Source organism: Megalobrama amblycephala, linkage group LG20 (assembly GCF_018812025.1).
Source record: "Megalobrama amblycephala isolate DHTTF-2021 linkage group LG20, ASM1881202v1, whole genome shotgun sequence".
Taxonomy (NCBI): Eukaryota; Metazoa; Chordata; class Actinopteri; order Cypriniformes; family Xenocyprididae; genus Megalobrama; species Megalobrama amblycephala.
In genome coordinates, this window is record NC_063063.1 from 21,279,424 (window position 1) to 21,301,617 (window position 22,194).

A 22,194-nucleotide genomic window follows, 5' to 3' on the forward strand; every position below is an offset into this window, starting at 1 on the left:
ATGTTCATTTCATACTCTCTGAACAATGGTAGCTTATTTAAAGTATAAATTAAGATATATGACCATAAAAACGGTAAAGAAATACTACATACTCTTGTTATAGTGGCGTAATAATCGGTTTGGTTGTAAAATGTCGGCTATTGACTGTATCATGAATTGAAATCAAATGAAATCGATAGGCCTAACGTTACGTGTGGAATTGTTCACAGACAGCATACGCAGCTCAACTAATAAAGGTCTTCAGCGCTGGCAAACAATTGGATGCATTTGCAGATTTGCTTTTAATTGACTGAAGGTCCACTGCCACTTCATCCAACGCTCCGAGTGAGAAACCGCTTCAAACGATTCAGCTCTTGCAGGAACTGAACAAATCATTCAAACTGATTCGCGAATCAATTTAGACAGTTTTACCAACTTGTTTGATCAAGTCTTTGAACAGAATCGACTCAAAAGAGTGATTCATTTGTGACTCGGGCATCGTTCATGAAAAAAGAGACAGCGCGCTTGGAATAAACTACGCATTTCTTAACATTTACAGTATTGAATTAAAATAAAGTAACGTGAGGAACGTCGCCCATTGTAGCGAAGTAAAAGTACAGATTTTTCATTACAAATTTACTCAAGTTAAAGTAAAAGTACCCACGTTTTAATCTACTCTAAAAAGTACAAATTTTCCAAAAAACTACTCAGGTACATGTAACGAAGTAAATGTACTTCGTTACTACCCACCTCTGTCGAGGACATTAAACGTCATCAGCCGAACAGGAAAACTCATCTACTGACTAGTCCACTTTCACAGCCTCATTGTGTTTATAATCACGTCCATGCAAACTATTATAACTCGAATTTTCAGGGATAATGTTTTTGAACAAAGACTGAAAGAGTTGTCAGAAGCTTAGTGATGGTGACATTGAAGTCATGTGACCGTGGTGTAGTTTATTTTTAGCCTAGCGTTTAGCTTTTTACTTCCAACATTTGTATTTATGCTTCAAAATGTATAAAAGTTGTGAAGATTATCACGATGGACAAAATGTGTAAGAATCATAAGGTTTTGTAAGTCACATACTTTATTTTTTAACAATAATCCAATGGAACCAACTAGGGTTGGGCCGATAGACGATGCCATTGTCCAGACGATGTTGAGCCGGCATCGTGATACCCACCCCAACACCAATGCAAATTTTGCACATTTTATTTTTTTTACTTTCTTAACAAAAATGTTATTTTCGTTGATAAAAATTAAAATCACTTTAAAATGATGGGACATTCTAAATTGGAAAAAAGACATTTTTGGCAAAAGACAAAAACTAAAAACTAATAAATAATGAATAATGCCACTGAATTAGTGCCCCCCATTTCACAGACAAGGTTTAAGCCTAGTCCCAGACTAAAATGCATGTTTAAACTGTTTTAAATGAAAGCAACTTGCACTTAATACTTAAACTATGTCAGTGGCATTGTTTTGTCTCAAGATGCACACCAGTAATGTTTTATTCTGGCATGTTTATAAGCTACTTAAATATCCTAATTGAACAAAGGCATAATCCTGGCTTAATCTAAGCCCTGTCTGTGAAACCAGGACATGATGTGTTAATTGGGACGAGTTGTGCTTTTTATCTTCAAAGAGATACTTATTTTTATTAGTTTATTCAATGCTGGAGAAAAATGCCACTTTCTAAAAATAAGAATCTGATTATATTTACGTAGAAATATATTTGAAATACACATGGGTAGACAATCTCACAAACATTCCTGTTACTCACGACAAGACCTCCCAGTCAGTCGAAAGCATTGACTGAGGCTTATGAATTCTCTAGAGGTCTAAAAGGTTGATATGAGTGTCAGAGCACGTTATCTTGAAGTGCTAAAAATAAGTGCTGAGCGGAGTTTACGCAATGGCTCTTTGCCATGTACAAAATGTTTTAACCTGCCGTCTCTCATCACCTTCAGCAGACTCTAAAATGCCACACAGGTGAGATGAATTTAAAGCAAGAAGGGTACAAGTGTTCAATATAAATAAAAAAACCGAGGGAAGAGATGTTGTTTAACAGATTTTAAAGATGTTAAATAGCCTGTACATGAATACTAGGATTCTTCAAATGGCAAAAACTTTTGTGCGTTTCATATGTAGACGGAGCTTCTGTTTGATAAACACATTCAGCCATTTCTGTAAATATGTCTATTATTAGTGCAGGCCGAAGCTAACAGGAAATGCACCACCTAAATTACTTTTCAAAAGTGAGTTTCCAGAACTCAATGTCCTGCAGCAGTTTGCCTAAAAATATCAATTGCTTGGGGGTGATGCAAAGTGCATTTGAAGAAGTAGTTTATATATTATTATTAGTATACCAGACTTGTAATAAAATTCTGAGAGCTTTCCTTTATGTTGATCTGCTCAATATCAGCGCTCTGTGTGTTTTATGGGAAAGAGGATCAATAAGTCAAGGCCCAGTACACAGAAACTTTTGTTTTTGGACATCACCTGCTACCGTTACATAATGTTACTTAAGGCAATGCAGAGGAGACACGTGGTTTATTGTGCACTCACACACCCAATGAGTGACCAGTGACCCATGTCACCTTGCGAGTCAGTAAAAAAAAAAAAAAAAGGGGCTGAAGCTTGGATAAGGCTGCAGACAGCAGGGAAAATGAAAGATTAAATGGAGTAATAAAAATGCAACTAACCATTTAATCTTGAATAAATAGGCTTATAACAGGGAGAAAACCCTCCCAGATCTTTCAATGTTGATATGCAAAAAAAAATAATATAATTATATTATTTAAAAATAAAAAAGAACAAAATAAAAATAAAATATTTTAGATAAAAATAAAACTATATTTCACATACATCATAGGAAATAGATTAAAAGTGTCAATCTTGCATTAAAAAATGAAAATGACTTGAGCGATTATAATATTTTCATTTTAATCCCCTTTAAACGCCATATATACAGAAGTCTCCAGAAGTTTAAAAACATTGGACCATTGTACAATATATCTACAAGTTTATAATCACAGTTTCACTCACTATACAATCAAGCAGAGCACAAGCTACAGACCAGAAACAGAATCAACACATTATTTTTTTTTCAGTTGTGTTTCAATTCACCATTCACATACATACATACATACTTCAAGAGATCTTTCTTCTATTTTGAGACATTAAATAAATTATGAATGTAAAGTACAATGATAAATTATCGACAGATTAGAGCGTCTTCATTTTGCCATTAAGGGCTGTGTGTAAATGCTTATTTTTCTGCTAGCATTGCATAATTTCCTTTATCCTGCTTTTTTTCCAGAATGTGTACAATGTGTTTGGGATTTGGGAGTGCTGAGAGCTACAGCACAGGCTCTCAATGTTGGGACAGCTGATATGACCTTGACAATCTTATATTGATCAAGTTATTATAAACCCTTTATCACAGTGTATGGCATGATTTTACTTTCAGTAGCGGCCCAAGAGGGAGAAAACCTAGTGAGAATGGCACTAAAATGGTTGGTAAACCGGCTGAGATCTGCCAATCAATGCATGGCTGCCTTTTACAAGCTCTGAAAGGTGAACATGATTGAATTCATCAGCAGCATCCAATGGGGAAATTCTTAATCATGGACCCCTGCAAAAAGGGACGGAGTGAGAAGCAGAACAGTGATGCCTCAGGCAGTCGCAATTCAGCGGTTGGATTAGATTCAGCTCTGCACGATGTTGCGTGCCATATGGTTACATCACAACGGAATTGGATGCTAGCGGGATATTTTGCAGGAGTCTTAGATGGGAGCCTGGCCAGGGCGATTACGGCACAGTTAAACAAACAAAAAGGGGGGTTAAAATTGCACTTTTGCCCTTAATATTTACAATATCTCCTTCATTCCACAGGGATGTTACACTCTACGTCTCTTTGGGGAGCAAGTGGCTCTTCAAAAGCAACGTCATACAAAGAAAAACAATTTAAAAAAAAGATGGAACATAAAAATAACTACAAGTTTGTTTCTACAGAAAACATATAAGCAGAGGTAGAAGGGGGAAAATAACAATAATATTTAATTACAACTTAATCCAGATAGAACAAACTGATAATAAAAATGCAAGCTCCCTTAAGACTAGCCCTAGATGTATCAAAATTTCTGAGATGTAGTTACTTATTCTGATTAATGTGTTTAACTTCATAATGAGACCGAGCAAGAGCTGTATTTTTTGGCATGGCCCTTCTCGCCCAAGTGCTTTGCGAGAGATAATGCTATCCGGGCGTAGCGGTAACCTAGCAGCAGCGGGAAAGGGGAATGTTGCCCACACTCCTGGGTCAGAGAATGTGGGATTACACACAAGGGTCCTTTTCATTACATAATACATTCGTTAATTGGCACGTTTGCATGAGGGGGAAATGAGAGCGGGGAGGAGCGGCCATTAACCTGCAGCGCCGTGAATAGAGGAAAAGCCTCTGAAAGCCTCTAAAGAGCTGCAGAATCGGCAGGTCTCCATTAGTCCCACACATTTTGTTCTTCAAAGAGAGCGTGGGGTCACATTTATCAGAATAGTCATTCATCTACTTCACACATCAGGTCATTGGACATAGGACTGCAATTCTGCTCTGAACCTGATGAACTTGACTCATCAAGGCACAGGTGAGGCGGCTACATCACAGGGGATGGTGAAGAGAGGAAAGTTGGATGCTGGGCACGATGTGAAGAAAAGTGAGCAGAGACTCATTCATTTGTCACGCAAGTATCTCCGGCGCAGTCCTCATCGTGAACTGTGCCTCCAGTGTATGTATCAGACTGAACTTGTCTGATGAAAAGAGCACTGTTTTGATCTCAAACGGAGTACATCGTTTTGCAACGGGCTCAGTTGAACAGCGTGTGTTATTTACTGTAACGGCCTTCCCCTTGACTGACTTCACTTTCTTCCGGCTGTATCATCCGGCACCCTTTGCTGTTTGATTAGTCGTTCGATCTCCGAACCCAGTGTCTGGAGATTTTCCTGTAGTGAGAGAAACAAATCAGACTGCTGTGAGAACTAATGCTATTATTTACACTGTCATTCAGTTTATTCATATACAAGGAGAGCACATCTGAGAGTAGCGAGCCTATAAGCTTGGATAATCAGGCAATTTCAGGATGTTTTGCTTCGAAATGGTCTGATTTCCTGCTCATCTCACCCTAAGACTGTAATCCTGCCATTGTGCTTTGAATGGAGCTCTGCAGTCCCCTATGCGCCCTGTCCTCAAAACATACTTTATTAATTTCTGTGATCTCCCAGCTGATGTGCTCCCTCGTAGAGGAAAGCTGCTGTCCCTGTTGTGACCTGGATGTAGATCTATAACCAAGAACTGGTCACTGCCAGCATGGGAATTCGCCCACTTACTCAACAGTCATCCATCAACACCAAATTTGCTTTTCTTCTGATAGCCATCACCAGGAATCCAGTTACGCAGAAGCTTAGTATAATAATTGTAATTACATCAGCGGATGCCATTGTGGAACTCAACACTAACATCAATATACCAACACCTAGTTTGGCTATATATGGTCACACTATTGCAATTGCGAAAACAAATGCATGTTGTGAAAGTTTTGGTTTAAAACAAATATAGACCCCATGAAATCACTTGATGAGCCCAGTTTTCTCTTAAGTGTTGATGTACTTCATATTGAAAAAGGAGGTTTGGGTGTGACATATTAAAGGGCTCATCCAGGGATGCACAATATATTAAAAGTGATTTGAAGTGTAGCCAAATATGGTGTCCCATACTCAGAATTTGTGCTCTGCATTTCACCCATCCAATTGCGCACACACACAGCAGTGAGTATTGAACACACACACACCGTGAACACAAAGCCGTAGTGGTAGGCAGCCATTTTTTTTGCTGTGGCGCCCAGGGAGCGATCGGGGGTTAGGTACCTTGCTCAAAGGCGCCTCAGTTGTGGGTAATGAATGAGAGTGGAAGAAAGCGCAGTTAATTCACTCCTCCACCTACATTTCCTGCTGGAACTGAGACTCAAACCCACGACCTTCGGGTTAACAAGACCTAACCATTAGGCCACTACTGCCCCCATATGCATTGGTGCCATATGAATTATGGGGCAAGATTTACTGGTAACGGTCAATATTGGATAATCATTTCCACTAGGGCTGCACGATTTATCGCACGTGATTTGGCAAAGGCTGCGATTATTTCATGCGTGGCTTGTCAGAGTTGTACGGCTCTGTGATCAGTAGTAAGTGCTTCTCCATCTGAAAGCCAGAGGGCGCTCTCGGGCAGAAACTGCAAATATGCCCTGCTACCGAAGTAGAACACGCGTCATTCCAGGAAATCCTATACAATCGCTGTAGCTGAATAAACAGAAGATTGAAACGTTTTGATTGATTAAACATGATTAATAAACACACGACTGCCATATTCTGTGTAAGAAGCCACTTCATCTGACAGAAGGACGCTCTACTGTCGTTATGAAGTGAGTTTGGAGCAAAATATTATTAAATGTTTTCTTTTGTTGGACAAGATGTTAATAAATGCTTCTCATGTCTGGAAAGATGTTTGACGCGTGTTGTTTTTTCAAATGCACATTATAAGCGATTCAAACTTTCAGATGGATTAGCATTTGGAGCCATAATTCATTGACAAGCCACGCATAAAAAAAAAATAATCGCACTGAGACAAGTCGTTTAAGCGCGACTTCAATGGGTTTTTTCAAATCGTACGATTAATCGTGCAGTCCTGATTTCCACTCTTTTTACATGTAGATGACCTTTGCCATCACCAGTTAATCTTTAAAAACAACAATAATTTAATTTAAACACTGTTAAATGAAATTTTTAGCAAATCTGAAAAAAACTAATACAGTATATTTTTTTTTTTAGACTAAACAGTATATAATTTAAATATTGGTTATAGCATGAAAATAATTATTGGCTTACAGAATTTTAATATTGGGCTTGCCGCTTGTTTTGAATAGCTATGACTCTGCGAAAATCAACTTTTGAAGAGCAGTAACTTTTATTGTTGCTTGGCGAAATCCAGTAATTTCATTAAGAATCTGCAAGTGATGGTGAAAAAGTTCCCCACACAGATTTCACTCGTATTCAAGTCTGTCAAATTCACTGTGTTGACCAACAGAAAGCCGCCTGGTCTGAAAGTGACTTATGTGTGAACAGTGCTTTGGTACGACTCGGCTCGGCTGGCTTTACTTTAGCTCGGTTTGCTTTTCCACTGCAGTTTAGTACCGCTTCAAAGTGGGTAGGATTATAGACTTATCGTTATAGTTGTGCCGCCTCTACTGCTGTTTTGTTTTGCGTTTCGTGTCGCAAATCCAATGACACTGGTAATAACAATTCTCTCTGACCCTACAGTGATCTGCAGTGTTTACACGTCACATTTTAGTATCAGTACAGCTCCCTTGGAACCTCATCCAGTATTAACGTCTGGATGTGCACAACCAAATCATCAGACTAGGTAAGCAAGCAAGAACAATAGTGAAAAATGGCAGATGGAGCAATAATAACTGACATGATCCATGATAACATGATATTTTTAGTGATATTTGTAAACTGTCTTTCTAAATGTTTCGTTAGCATGTTGCTAATGTACTGTTAAATGTGGTTAAAGTTACCATCGGTTATTACTGTATTCACGGAGACAAGAGAGCCGTCGCTATTCATTTTTAAACACTTGCAGTCTGTATAATGCATAAACACAACTTCATTCTTTATAAATCTCTCCAACAGAGTAGCATTAGCCGTTAGCCACGGAACACTATCAAACTCATTCAAAATCAGAAGTAAACAATATAACAGTATACAATACTCACATAATCCGACGCATGCATGCCGCATGCATGACGAACACTTTGTAAAGATCCATTTTGAGGGTTATATTAGCTGTGTAAACTTTGTTAAGGCACTGTTTAAGGCAAGCGCCAGCTCTGGGCGGAGAGCACGGGATTTAAAGGGGCCGCAGCATAAAATCGGCGCGTTTATAATGATGCCCCAAAATTAATAAAAAAAAACATCGATGGGGTATTTTGAGCTGAAACTTCACAGACACATTCAGGGGACACCTTAGACTTATATTACATCTTTTAAAAACATAATCTAGGGCACCTTTAAAGTGAGCCATACAGAGCCATACCATGCAGTGGAAAAGTGGCAAAAGTGAGCCATACTATGCAGTGGAAAAGCGCCACTTCATCCATGGCTACTGACTTTTGACTTTTTTTGCCCACAAAATTTCACTTATGTGACCGCACCTAGCATACAAATGTACTCTAGCTTATAAATTGCATTAAATCTAAAGTCCAGTTCACACGGCAGCAACAGATGCAGACCTACAGCAACAGAGATGTTGGGTTATGTTGGATCAGTGCATTGTGTCAATGTTGGCAATGGTTGACGCTTGTTTTCAGAGTTCATCTAGCATTTGCAAGACGTGGAATGAAGTGACATACTGTAATGTGGTGATTATCTGAGTTGGTCCGTGCCTATCGGTGCAGTGTGAATTGGCCTTAACATACAAGCCACAAATCTCCCTTTTTGATTTCATGGGGTCTTTAAGGCGCACGGATGTCTGTCACTGCTGTGAATGGTGGCTCATACCTTCAGTGTGATGTTTTTGAGCAGGGTGTCCTCTAGCACAGCCTGGAGTTTGCGGTTGATTTCCAGCGAGAGGTCGAGAGTGAGGCCACTGTCGGCGGGGTGGGAGGTGTACAGCGATGCCATGATTCCTCCCCTCCGGCTCAAGTGAGCTTTGTTAAAGTCTGAGGCTTCTGAAGACAGAGCTCCAGACTCTTCTCTGAGCACGTAACTTTGGATAATCCTGCAGGAAACACAAAGGTTTAATTGCAGCATGCGCATACACAGCAATTTTAAGTGTCAGTGAAACTAAGTCATAAAGGCCAGCCACACCATTATGAGAAGGTAAAGGTGACGTTACTAACGAACCTGGGGACAGAAGAGAAAAAGACGGCAGCCTCTAGGACCCCATTACCCGTATCTACCTCATCAGTGTCTCTCTCTGTCACTCTCTTTCACTCTGAATGATAAATGAGTTTCACAAATAACAGATTAGAAGGCTTTGCACAGCTAAATCTCAGACAGTCTGTCTCATAAGATTTATTTAATGTGACACTCATTTCATTGAAATAGCTTTTAAATGTCATTGTTACTTTTGCAGCAGTACTTGTAGAAAAAAAATCCATTAGCCTGTTTTAATTAGTAAATGAATATAGTGGTCATCTACTGAGAGTACATAAAGGACAAGTTTCTTGATTTTGATGTAATATTTAAATGCTGTCTGGTTAAAGGCTTTTCATGAAATAAAGTCTAAAAAAGATTGGTTTTCAATTAATCAAATTAAAATGGAAATAGCGGTATGGTCTTGCGTAAAAGACCTTAGCAAGGGTAGATGTCATAACTTTACCTGAATGAAAACAAAGTTCAGAGAGATAAACGTACACCACAATACAGAAAAAAATAACAGCATTTCAACAAATTTGGAATTTTTTAATGTTTAATACTAGGGCTGGGTAAAAAAAATAAAAATAAACAAATAAATTTCTCGATTTTAATCAATTCTCAATTTTACAAACCAATGTCGATTCTTAAATCCCAAGAATCGATTAGTCTAGTCTGTTTTCAGTTGATGAATGAATAGAACATTGTAGCGCTCCTCCCATCCAATAAATGGCAATAAGCGTTGTGCTTAGTTACTTTTGATATGAAACAGTCTCAGATTTAAAATTCTGTCAAAATTAAAAAAATAACCGTTTTGGCGCTGTTTAATGTGGCGTGACAGATCGCTATAGCGCCTCAGTTCAAGAGAGGCAGCATCTCCTCCACTTTAATACCAGTTACAGCGCGAAATAAACATGAATGAACATCTGAAGGTATGTTGAAAGATACAGAACAACTTACTGAAATCCGTATCCTGTCTCATGGATTAGCTCAATCAGCGTTTCAACCGCGAAAAACGTCAATAAAACAGCTGGTAAGCAATGTCACATAACGTCACATTTACTTCAGAAAAACCATAACTCTAGAGGAGCATTTTGCTAAATATATGCACCATATTACACACTGATTATAATTTTTAATGTTCTTCAATATTTAATGCATGTTTGAATAAATCCATCACTTTATTATTACAAAAACTTTCTTGGGTGTAATTTAAGTGTTTGTATACAAATCAGTTAATTTTAACCTTCAATATTATAGTAATGTAGTACCAACTGATTCCCATGTTTAGTTTACAGGATTAGTTTCCTTGAGACAATTTTCCATGTACTGTTCCTAATATATCCAAAATAATCAATATTGAATCGAATTTAATCAAAATCCGAATCTAATTGCAAGCTTGTGAATTGAAATCGAATCTAATTTTGACATTTGTCAAAACCCAGCCCTATTTAATACACATTATAATTATTATTTCTAATTTCCTAGTTTAAATCGCATCCACAAATTATTTTAACCAAAATTCCAATCCTTAATTGATGTAATCTTATATTTTATTTTGTAGTGAGACCCAGAAAGAGAGCAAAACAAGTGAGCAAACAAGAGGAGAACTTCATACCCAGTTTTTTTTAGAGATCTTAAAAAGCCTCAAGTTATAAAAACCACAATTCAGTTTTAAGTGCTTCAATTTGAACCACAGTAGAGAGCAGATGGAAATCAGAAGTAATTATCATCACCCTCACTATTGTTGTCCATTTAATATGCTGGAATAAAAAAGGAGATAGGACAAAAAAAAAACAACCTGTGTGGTTTTCTTTAAAGGATGATGTTGTGATGTACATTTATCTTTCAGTCTCTGGGAGAGAGTTCTTTCTTCTGCGACCACTATTTAAAATCTATTTTCTCTGCAGTGACGCACGGCCCAAATACAGGCAGAATTCGATTCTAATGGTTTCTTCAGACCACTGCTTGAGACAAAGACATTAGAAGACGTGAGGCTAAAGGTCTCTGCCTGAGAGGGAAAAAAAAAAAAAAACACACAATATAAGTGCTTTCTGAATTGATGAATTCACTCTCATTTCCCTGTCTGAATCTGAAATGAAAGCACTAGGGCATCTATCAAACAAACTTTTAAAACGGGTTTTTTTTTTCTACCCTGATGACTCAAAATGTTTCAGTGTTGTAATTTATCAGAGTGACAGGAAAGAAACCAGGGAAAATTCACAGATGCTTTGAAAAACAAAGTCTGTGTGATGTGCTGATGCTACAAAAAGGACAAACACACATATATATGTACACACAGACGCACACAAAAGAAAGAAAAAATAAAAACACAAAAACACTTACCTTTCACTAATATGGGGTCCAAATGGACCCCAGCTCCATAACGGTAGTATTTAACAAAACGAAACAAAAGGAAATTAAAAAGTTGCCTCTAGCTAAACAAATTTGCATGCACATACAGACACATGTAATAATTGCAATTCAATAACCTTTTTTTTTTTCCTGTGGCAATCCTACCACAGTTTGGTAGCAATCCACTTTACTGCAAAACTGACTTTTATTGTCTTTTATTATATAGAACAGTGAAGAACTGACTGTAAACTTGAGGGAAAGAGAAAAAGAATTGGATCGGAACATGACCCAGGCTGGACAACAGCACAACAGCTCTGAGACCATTCTGATATTTGATTTTGATTTGCAGACCTATTTGTTTGAAACGGATCACAGTTTTAGCTCAAGCACAGTGGCATGACCTGATTCTCACAGCCTAGAGGCTGAAAGAGCAAAAGATAGACTGCAGGAACACCAGGAGAGTATAGAAAAACAGACACAAGCCATAAGTCGAAATAAAGAGATGACAGTCTGTTCGTCTTCATTTGAGAAATCAAAAGACAAAATGTGAATCTTTATGTTTATTTTATGAGGATTGTGAATTTCTAGCACTACAACTGAACCATGAGTAAAGATGAGAGCCCATATCAAAGCTCATATCAAATCAAAGCTCAAATCTAGACAGCATATTCCCGTTTCAATCAAGAATCAAAAGTGTTGATCAAAAGATATATACGGGTCAAAAAATATAATTCACCAGCTTTTCCACTCAGATTGCATTTCATGCATTAAAATCTCCAACTACATTATTCAATTTCCTGAAAATGCAGCTTGCCTGTGCAAAACTCACTGCCACAATGTTGGCGTTCACCTGACAAAATTTCCATGATTTTCAATGTCTCAATGATATTCTGGTCCTTTGACACTGCTGGAGTCCACAGGGACACCATGTCAATTCGAGGGCTTCAGAGTCTGAACATTCAATCATTTTTTTTCCACACATTTCATCATCCGCTGGACAAAAATCTCAAAAAGTAATAGCATTCCTCTCCACACCAAGTCATACGACTTGTTCATGCTACAGTCTAATCGTTAAGGTTAGAGGTTTGTTGAAATGTAGCAAGCACTACTAAATATAGTGATAATTTATGCACCAATCCAATAAAAATGAATCGCATGCAAATCCAGCGGCACTTGATATCAATTCCAGAACATCAGCAATTTCCTCTAACCGCCCTTGACGAGAGGCGCAGTGAGAATACTTAGGTTTATCTCCTTTGAGATATATGGTAATCCTCAGCTAGGTGTAGTCATGCTGTAAAATCAAGGAAACGTTATTAAATCAATTGTGGTTTTATGCTATAATCAATTTCCACTGAGCCTTGAATGATATACCGGCCTGATCTAACCTTCCCGTATGTCAAAGAATCACTTGAATGTGAACTGTCAATAAAAATCTGGGAAACATTCCACCGCTTGGCGAATTTGGACTTGTTGAGGATGCTCAGCTGCACGTAATGGCTAAAGATCAGCTAAGGAGGCTAAATTAAGCCTGACCTCAATGGGATGCGTCTTTGATTAGAACTAATGAATGTGGGTTAGTGCAGGTGGACTGATTCAAAGCCTATCATTATTCAAAAGTGATGGGAAAGGGACAGAGATGGCATTTCTGTCCATAGCGGTGGCGGCAACCCAACTAGCAGCCTTCTGTGGCATGTTAAATTATTTATCTCGTTCTTGTTCTCTGAGACCATTCACTTTGTTTTGCAAAAAGATTTTTTTTTTTCTGTGGTGGAAATGTGCACCGGCGGCCTGATCCCTCATGTATGGGGGTGCGTATGAATATGTATCAGGCATCATTAGCAATCTTGGTGACACATCGCTCCCGCAAGAACCGACAGCTATAAATATCACTGGCAAGACCTCTGTGTCAGAAGCATAGGTTTGCTCGGTGTGTGTGTGAAAGAAAAAGATGAATGTCTGCCAAATCCCCTTTTGCAATGAAAGTCAGACATACAAGATACAAGCTTTGGTCAGGAAGCCGTAGACAAATAAACAAAGGAAAAAACCCAACAAAACAAAAATAGGCAGAAAAAAAAGAGAAAGAGAGGATGCAAGAGAGGGACAATGACCAGCCAAATCTGACCAGACGAAAAGGAGGGGTGACAGTGAGAAATTCTCTACACAACAAAAGCTCAGAGCTGCTCTATAGTGGCATCGAAAAATATTTGGACACTGAAAACTGCCCGAATATCACTGTTAGATATTAAACACACCACATGGCCAAACTTATGCTCTAATTAACAGGTTTGGCTATTTCAGTCGTTTTTGTGAGGACAAATTTGCGCTATGTTAATTTAAAATAAATGCCATGTATTTTGATATTTTATTAGACATTCATACATTTTTCATTGTGGCTTAAGTGTCCAAATGCTTTCTGGAGCCTTCTACATTATTAATTTTCTATTAAACTCATGGGTTCTATTTGGTGTCCTTCATGACCGCTTTGTATATACATGAATGTCAATGTCAACTAGACAGCTCCAGGCTCATTTGTAACTGTCAAATTAAACTTTGGGAGCCAAGGATTTTTTCTCTATTGTCTTTTATCTTCCACTCCGTCTTTTTCGCTCTCACTCACTTTGTCTTTTTCCTGATCTCCTCCACCAGCTGTTTGATGTGGTCCTCCATGAATTCAATCTTTTCGTTCTTACGAGCATGTGCTTTCTGCAGCCGCACGATGCGCTCCACCAGCACAGCTTTGTCCACCTCGGGGAAACTGTCCACCACTACCACCGATGAACCGGACTGATTCTCCGGAGAGCGATCATCCATACTGCTGCCCCTTGCGTTTAGAGAGCCTAAAAGTGAGAGATTCAAACCATTGTGCAGTTACAGTCACGCAATATAAACAAGCAACACAGGAAGGAAACTTGGCACTAAGATTACAGGAATACTCTGGGTTCAATACAAGTTAAGCTTTATGTCGCAAATGCTGCTGCTAATGATGTTCACCACAAATTAACTTTGACTCATTCTTCAGTCTTTAGAAATAAATAAATAAATAAATTGCAGGTTACAGTAACACGCTTTCAAGAAAGTAAACCAGGTCAGCATTCCAGAGGGTTTAAAAGCAGAAATGTGTAGATCAGGTTTGCGTTAAAGCATTTAATTGATTTATTTAGCAAAACTTTACAGTTTTTTTTTTAGCTTAACACTTGTCTAAAGTGTCCTTTTTAAAGTGGGACTGAAAGATTGGATTTAACTGTAAGTGTGTTACTGTACTGATATTTAAGCTTGTTGGCTTCTCTTTTGTCAAATGAGGTTGATGTGATGTAAACTGTACTGAACCAGAAATATTACAAACTTTATGTTTTTGTCTCTTATGCTTACCATGTATTTAATCATAAATACAGTAAAAACAATATTGAGAAATATTATTACAGATTAAAATAGCTCTTTTCTATTTTAATATACATGGACCTTCATAATCAGTGGTGCACATAAGTTTTCCGTTTGGTGTTTACACTGCACATAGTGTGACCCATTAAATATAACTTGTAAATTAAAAATAAAATAATTAATAATAGCATTATTTCACTTTATTTAGTTTTTTTTTTAAAATAAAATAATAAACAAATAAATAAAGAGCGATAATACTATTATATTTTAAAATAAAAAAATTTGTATTGAATAAAAATACAAACATTTTTTAGTACAATTAAAAAAAATACAATGCAAAATTTACATTTTCATTTTTTTTCTCTTTTTTACTTTTTTTTTAATGAATTTTCAACATGTTCAAACCTAAAATCAGCAAGCTTTTATTTTGGCAGGTTGCCAGAAAATAAGTATATGCACTGCCGGTTTTAGCACTGCCGTGTGAATGTCACAATTTTGCGTTTTGCTCTGAAAGCGGCAGATTTATGCATTTGATTTAAATAGAAATCTTATGAAGTATGTTCAAAACAGTTAGTCGATCTAAAATGGTGATTGTGCATCAATCATGTTGGTACGCAAATGAGTGGTCTGAACCTATCTACCCAGCGCATTTTTTATTTGGGTCACGCATGCGCACCTGCGCACCACTTAAGTTCACCCCTGTTCATAATAACATCTATTCATAGTTAGCTCTTTCAAGAATATAATGCGTTAAAAGACCCAATTTCATGTGTTGATTTTGAGTTAATGGATTATGCTCTTTAAAAAGGTGCAGACATGAATAGGTAAGTTTTATAACGTATAATAACTCGACTTACAACTATTTATTAAAAAAAATATATAATGGATAACAAAGTCTATTATAATTAAGCAAGAGCCCTATGAGATAGAGGCAAATTGAAACTGTTGTATAAGGCATTATGAATGCTTTTATAATGCATTATATATAGGCCACAGGTAAAGTGTTACCAAAATAGGGCACATAGGGAAGAAAAGATAAAAATGACTGAGTGTGTGTCGCTCTCAAAATCTCTACTGAAGGGTTAAACAGATGTACCTGAGGAACTGGAACGGCTGCCCATACTGCTGCCCTCTCGATCACATCCTCCATTCTCCACATGCTCCAGCTTCTTACGAGCTACACAAAATGCCCAAAACACACAATGAGTTCTCTCTCTTACAGTGGCGAACACACACACACACTCCTGGCAGAGACAGACTCCCCAGTATCAGTAATGAGCCGATGACTGAGTGCGTGTACCGCTCAGTGCCTCATTCTAGCGCTGCACCTGCTGAGGGGGGTTATGACCTACCATAAAACTCCCACCCACCAGGCACATCTGTAGTGACCATCAAATATGCAGAATTAAGGTTCGCATTTAACATGCAGACCTTGAGAAAGCGGTTGAAGATCACGGGGACCCAAATGGGAGAAGGAAAAAATAGATTTGTTTAAAAATAACGTCACGTACTGTAAGCCTCCACCGACACTAAAAGAGAGTCCCAAGACGCACGTTCTTCTCCCTTGCCCTCCCCTCCTCATCTCTCCTCTCAAAGAAGAGACGCTATGAAATAGTCTTGTGCCCTAACCTAGCCTTTCCTGTGGCTACAGGCAGGCACAGATACATAAACTCAATCTGTCTGCAGTGAACGTCAGTCTGCCCACCGAGAGCGTCAATATGGCTTGATAATTACTAACAGTGCCTGTGGGCTCCTGGGAGCATGAAGAAGTAACTCACTGAGAGCCTATTAAAATAACAAATCGAATTCTAGTTAAGACATCTACACACAGAGAAGAAAAACAATATGAGAGTGGAACGATATAGCCTCTTTTCAGAATTGCGTTATGATTTGTTCCTTTTTTTGTCTTTCATTTTGTATTAAAAACATTGGCATCGGTGGTTCTTAACCGGGGGGGTCATTTCGCAACCCACTGATGGTCGCAGGGTTGTTCAGCAAGGGGAAAAAAACAATGAAACTAAACCTACAATTGTGCATAAGGATAGAAAAATAAATAAGCTTTTAAAAAGGAAGGAGAATGCTTCCCATATTGACGTCAAAGGCCATGCGTCCAACTCTGATATTTTGGCAAGAGTTGCTTGGTAGAAGCGAGCCAAATTAAGAAGATGCCAGCATGGACCTGTTGTGTGACATGCCCTCATCCACAAAAAACATGAACAAAACTATGCAACAGACCAACACTATATTAAATACTGGTTTATGTGTAAAATGTTAATGCACTTATAAAATTTAAAAGGTTCCTGTCATTTAAATAATTTAATATCAGTTTACTCTGATATTAACAAATTACAGTTATTTTAAAGTGATTTTTGTACAATAAACAACTGAGCGTAAAAAAAACAAACAAAAACAAAAACAGTTCGATGCTTTACATTTATATTCATAGTTTTCATGTGACGTCACATCCTTATAGGAACGTCTGCTTGGATGGCAAAACAATGCTTTCGCCACTTATTTTTTACCAGTTTTGTACTAACCTGACCAAATTCAATATACACCTTATTGATGATGCATACTATGTACATGCAAACAGATGAACCCAGAATATAAATGCAATGCACAAAGTTTTCCATTAAATGTTATCCAATAGAAAACCATTATAAAGTAAACACAACCAATTAGCGCGCTGCGGTTATATTCTGGGCTCATCTGCTTGCCTGTATATAGTGTCCAACATCAATAAGGTGTATACCGAATTTGATCTTTTAATATCACCATTTTAGTACATTAAGGCACTTTAAGCACTATAGTGATTTTCTGTGACTGAAATATGTGCTGTGCACATATGTGTCTGTGCCAGTTGTCACTGAAAACTATGAACAGACTATGAAAAGCTTGTTTTGTAAAAGCTTTTGAGTCTGCATTTGAGGTCTTGTTGCATTTCTCATTATTTCTGAACTCCAAAAATAAATCAATACCAGAAAATAAATGAAAATTAATTAAAAAATAAGACAGGAATTATTTGAGATGCTAACCCTGTATGAGCTGCTTGGTGAGGTCTTTGATATTGGCCGCCTGTTTTCTCTTCTGAGTAACAAGTTCGTCTCGTAATTCCTCCACTCGTGTCTTTAGTTGTGCTGTCTCCGCCAGCAGCGACGTTCTCTCCGTCTGCAACGCCAAAACTTCCTCCTGCCTCTGTTGCTCCTCTCTCTTCAACCTGTCCGTCTGAAAACATACACAAACTGAATAATGCCTCGAAATCTAAATTATTAAACAATTTGTGTGCGAGTATCTTGCGAGTTGTTCTTATTTCCATAAAGAGGTGCATAATTTTTTGGTCAAGATCTTGTATTGACATTGCAAGAGTCAAGCACTCTGTAAAGTCTACTCCAGTACATCCTAAAGACTTTCAGTGAATGTAAGGTCTGGACTCAGAGGTGCCAATTCATGCGTGAAAATGATTCTTCATGCTCCCTCCCAACCATTCTTTCACAATTTGAGCCTGATGAATCTTGACATTGTCATCCTGGAATATGGCCATGTCATCTACAAGGTTGTTTAAAAAATGAAAAGCTACAGAATTGTTTCCAAACATAAAACATGCTAGAAACATAACAATCACTGCAATAATGATCCAATCATAGACTCTCATTTGCCTATTTAAATCCAAACAGCAACTTTTTTTTTTTGGCCGGGCAGTGTACTTTGAGGGTAGTTTGTTACTTGGCATGGTATGGTTTCTAAGAAATCTCCCCAACACTATACATGCAAATGTCTTACCATTTCAGAGAGGGATCTCTCCGTCTCCTCTAGTTTGCTGTGCAGCTCTCTGGAGCTGTTGTTCAGTCTGTCCAGCTGGGACTGTAAGCTGTTGTTCTCAGACTGGAGCTGAGCATTTTTACTGGACAATTTCTCAGTGAAGCCCAGTAGCTCCGCTTCTCTCGTCCTGCTGCCTTCAATGTCCCTCTGCAGGTCAGTGATCTGAGAGTTCAGATTCTCCACCTCCTCCCGCAAGGATGCAATGTCCTGATCATCCCTGAGAAAGACACGCACACGTTAGACACAAGGACCAACACGTGTACAGCCTGTGCTATTTAAGATAATTCCACCCTTGTCTGGTTTCATCCAAGGTGTATCAGCATTCCCAACAGACTAAATGACTGCATAGACTATAAAAGTGTCCGACTGAAGGGTCTAAATTAATGCACTAAAGACAAGGTCTACCATTCTTGGGAATACAAATAACTCATCTGCAATAGAGAGTTTTAAAATACCCTGAAAATAAGAATGAGCTAATAGAGCTGACTGACACGTTTATGTGCCTACCAGAAGTGAAATCAGAGCAGCCCCTGTGAGGCGGCCACAGAGGTATGAATTATTCTGTCAGTGCTGCAGGGGCCCGTGTGATCACGCTACCGTGGATTCACATCCACCTGCAGTTCCTGCATCAGCAGGGTCCACCAACTGCTGGGAGATCACTCAAGGTCGGGACGCTTTACTGAAGCACGGCAAAATTAACAGTCTAAGGATCTCAGAGTCAGATGCAAATGATATTCAAACATGCAAATACGAATAAAGTCTGTAGTGTTGTCTGGATTATAATAGACCTTAATCAGAGCAGACCGCATATTTATATCGACGTGAACAAAACTGAGGCTGAGCAAAGAGAGTACAGTCCAGTGTTATGGTGTATTGAATTGTCTTTTTATGTTTTTTATATTTACATTTTTTTCCATTTAATTTATTTTTATTTCAGTTTTAGTTCAAGTAATTGTAGTACTTCAACTTAAAATTATTTTACTTCAGTTACTTCCCAAGGCAACATTTGTCATTTCTGCATTTTCGTGTAATTTCAGCTATATTTTAATTAACAAACATTATTTTTAATAGTTTTAGTTAACCATAACAACTCTTGTATAATCTATTTAATGTCATATATGTTCAATTTTACCATTATTTTAATTTTTTATTATTTATTTAGTATCATAAATTAAAGCAGTTATTAACCTTTTAAATAATTATTTACAACATTTATTAATCTTATTTCAACATGCAAGTAATTAATTATATATTATTTATAAATTATTTGTTTTTCTATCTATTATATAATCATTTCTTTATTTATATGAACAAACATGAATTATTAACAATTAACAATAGCATATTTAGTATAGTATATTAATATAGTATATATTTATAAATTAACAATAACCTAGATTAATAAATACTGTAAAATTGTTCATTGTTAGTTTATGATATACAGTTCAATTTGTTAATTTTATTTGCATTAATACTACATTTTGTAAAATTGTTAAAAGGATTATTTCAATAGCAAATTATGTTTGCCTTGCACTGAAATTGGTATCAGGAATTGTAAAGCATAACTGGCATTGTGACAACACTAGTCTCGACAAATGGATCCGATTTCATGACCTAAAAATGAGAGTTAGTCTTAATTTCAGATCTGAAAAGCAAATCAGAATTGGGCGCAGTGTAGACAAAGTTTAGGCTCAATGAGCTTGTAGTTGAATGAATATTAGATATAGTCAGTGGTGGGTTCCTGTAGACACGAGTGTTCAGACCTCTGGTGCTGCTCCTCTAGTCTAGTGATGGCGGTGAGTTTTTCCCTCTGGTTCTGGATCTCAGCCTTCTGTCTGTTAATGATCTCTCTGTATTTGCAGAGTTCGTCTTCCCAGCGAGGCCGTTCATCCTCCAGACACTTAACCTGAGGGCCAGAGAGAGTGCCAAAGCTTCAGAATAATGTACTTTTACACAGAGTCATTTCATAGAGTTATCTTTAGAAATGAGTTTCCACCTTAGTCCGCAGGGTGGTCAGTTCATCCATGCCTTCTTTAAAAGTCCTCTTCAGATCCTCCAACTCCTTAATCTTAGCCTTGTGCATCTGCCAATCAAACAAAATGACCGTGAAAACTCCTCTTTCGAACATTATTCATCATTGTAATCACAATCAGCAGAGGACGCCTGCTAGGCAACACTATGTTAATAATGCTAATGCGAATGCAAATGCTAATAGCACTATTTCGTGCACAGGAGCGACTCATTGATAAGGGAGTACACACTCTCATTGTCAGCCTCGGGTACTAATGACGCCTGGTGAATGGAGACTCATTTACTCTTAAATACATTTAAAAGCAGGTGGCAAAGTGCCATACGGACCAAGCGGCATATCTCAGAGGAGCAGTGGCAGAACGGCAAACCAAAGATGTATGAGGTGTAACATGAACAAACACTCGCCCCAAAAGCTGTAAAACGGACTTTAATGAGGCCGCTGTGCCCTAGAGAAACACACACTCAGATATGATGTGAGAAATTGATATCATTTAGGCTTGTGGTAAATATACAGTTCCTAGTAGGCAAGACTGTACAGATATCATTCAAACTTTGTGAATATAGGGATTTTTCTTAATAGTATTATGTGTATGCTCTTAAAATGACTTATACTAAAGGGAATTGGAGTGTAAATGAAGTGAAACTGCACCTCTAGCTGGTCTGTCTGCTCTTGTTTTTGCTTCTCCAGCTCTCCTTTGGTCTCTCGCAGCTTTGCATCCAATTCATTTGACTTAATCTCCTCGGATTCCTGCAGGAGACAGAGAGGGAGGTTTGAAGTTTATAACAAGCCACAGAAACTGCAAATTAGCTTATATCCCCCTAAATGAAGATAAGCCAACAAATTGTGTTGAGCGGAGAACTGAAGCAACCATTTTTTAATAAACTATAGCAGAGTGCACAACTTGAAATGCACATCTCCAACTCATTATAGATAACAGGTTTTGCATTCAACTCATTTTTTTACAATGGGTTTTGCATTCTACAGGCAAATGTTGGTATATTGTGCCCTCTAGTGGGCAGTACTGATTTCATGTCATAAGTAAACAGTACCTGGTATGTGCGGATCATGTCTTGGCAGTTTTTGCGAATCTGTTCCGTCTCTTCTTTTGCTTGAGTCAGCTTGGCGGTCGTTTCTCTTAATTTGTCTTTTGTTTCCTGTTATTAAAGAGACATCTCAAAGTGAAATCAGTGTTGTTATTGTTAACTAAAACGAAATTAAAATCAATTTCAGACATTTAAATGAAGCTGAACTATTGTAAACTATTGTGACTTTACAAAAAATATATAGGATCTTTTAAAAATAATCTTATGTGAAATAATTGGGGAGAAAACTGCAGTTGTGCCACTAATGTATTGGAATTTCCTCTACTTCAACATTGGAGTTTGGCCTTTGGCTTTGTCATAGCTTCTATAATAATGTGCCCTATCATAAAAGAGTGAGAGTATATCTAAAGGCCCATTCACAACAAGAAAGGTTACCATAAATCTAACTATAATGATAACTATATTAGTGTCCATACTAACAAATGATAACGTTCTGTTTATTTTAAGCACTTTTTAAATGTCTTCTGCCCCTTTAAATGCTCGAGCTCTTGGAATCAGGTGATTTCTGATTGGCTGTCAATGTTTTTCATTATTCGTCATCTAAAAAATTGCTCTTT

General features: G+C 37.6%; 1 protein-coding gene across 1 annotated transcript in view; it reads right to left on the reverse strand.

Annotated features, from left to right (window-relative positions):
- Positions 1-2,909: 2,909 nt before the first annotated feature.
- ccdc186 (coiled-coil domain-containing protein 186) overlaps positions 2,910-22,194 on the reverse strand; it is a 32,497-nt gene continuing 13,212 nt past the window's right edge. The window contains exons 7-16 of the mRNA XM_048170540.1: positions 21,584-21,688; positions 21,183-21,281; positions 20,499-20,585; positions 20,266-20,408; positions 18,464-18,719; positions 17,719-17,908; positions 15,780-15,860; positions 13,923-14,142; positions 8,591-8,810; positions 2,910-4,978 (exon numbers count right to left, since the gene is read on the reverse strand). Coding sequence (XP_048026497.1) covers positions 4,895-4,978; positions 8,591-8,810; positions 13,923-14,142; positions 15,780-15,860; positions 17,719-17,908; positions 18,464-18,719; positions 20,266-20,408; positions 20,499-20,585; positions 21,183-21,281; positions 21,584-21,688 — 1,485 coding nt within the window. The 3' untranslated portion in view covers positions 2,910-4,894. The remainder of the gene's footprint in view (positions 4,979-8,590; positions 8,811-13,922; positions 14,143-15,779; positions 15,861-17,718; positions 17,909-18,463; positions 18,720-20,265; positions 20,409-20,498; positions 20,586-21,182; positions 21,282-21,583; positions 21,689-22,194) is intronic.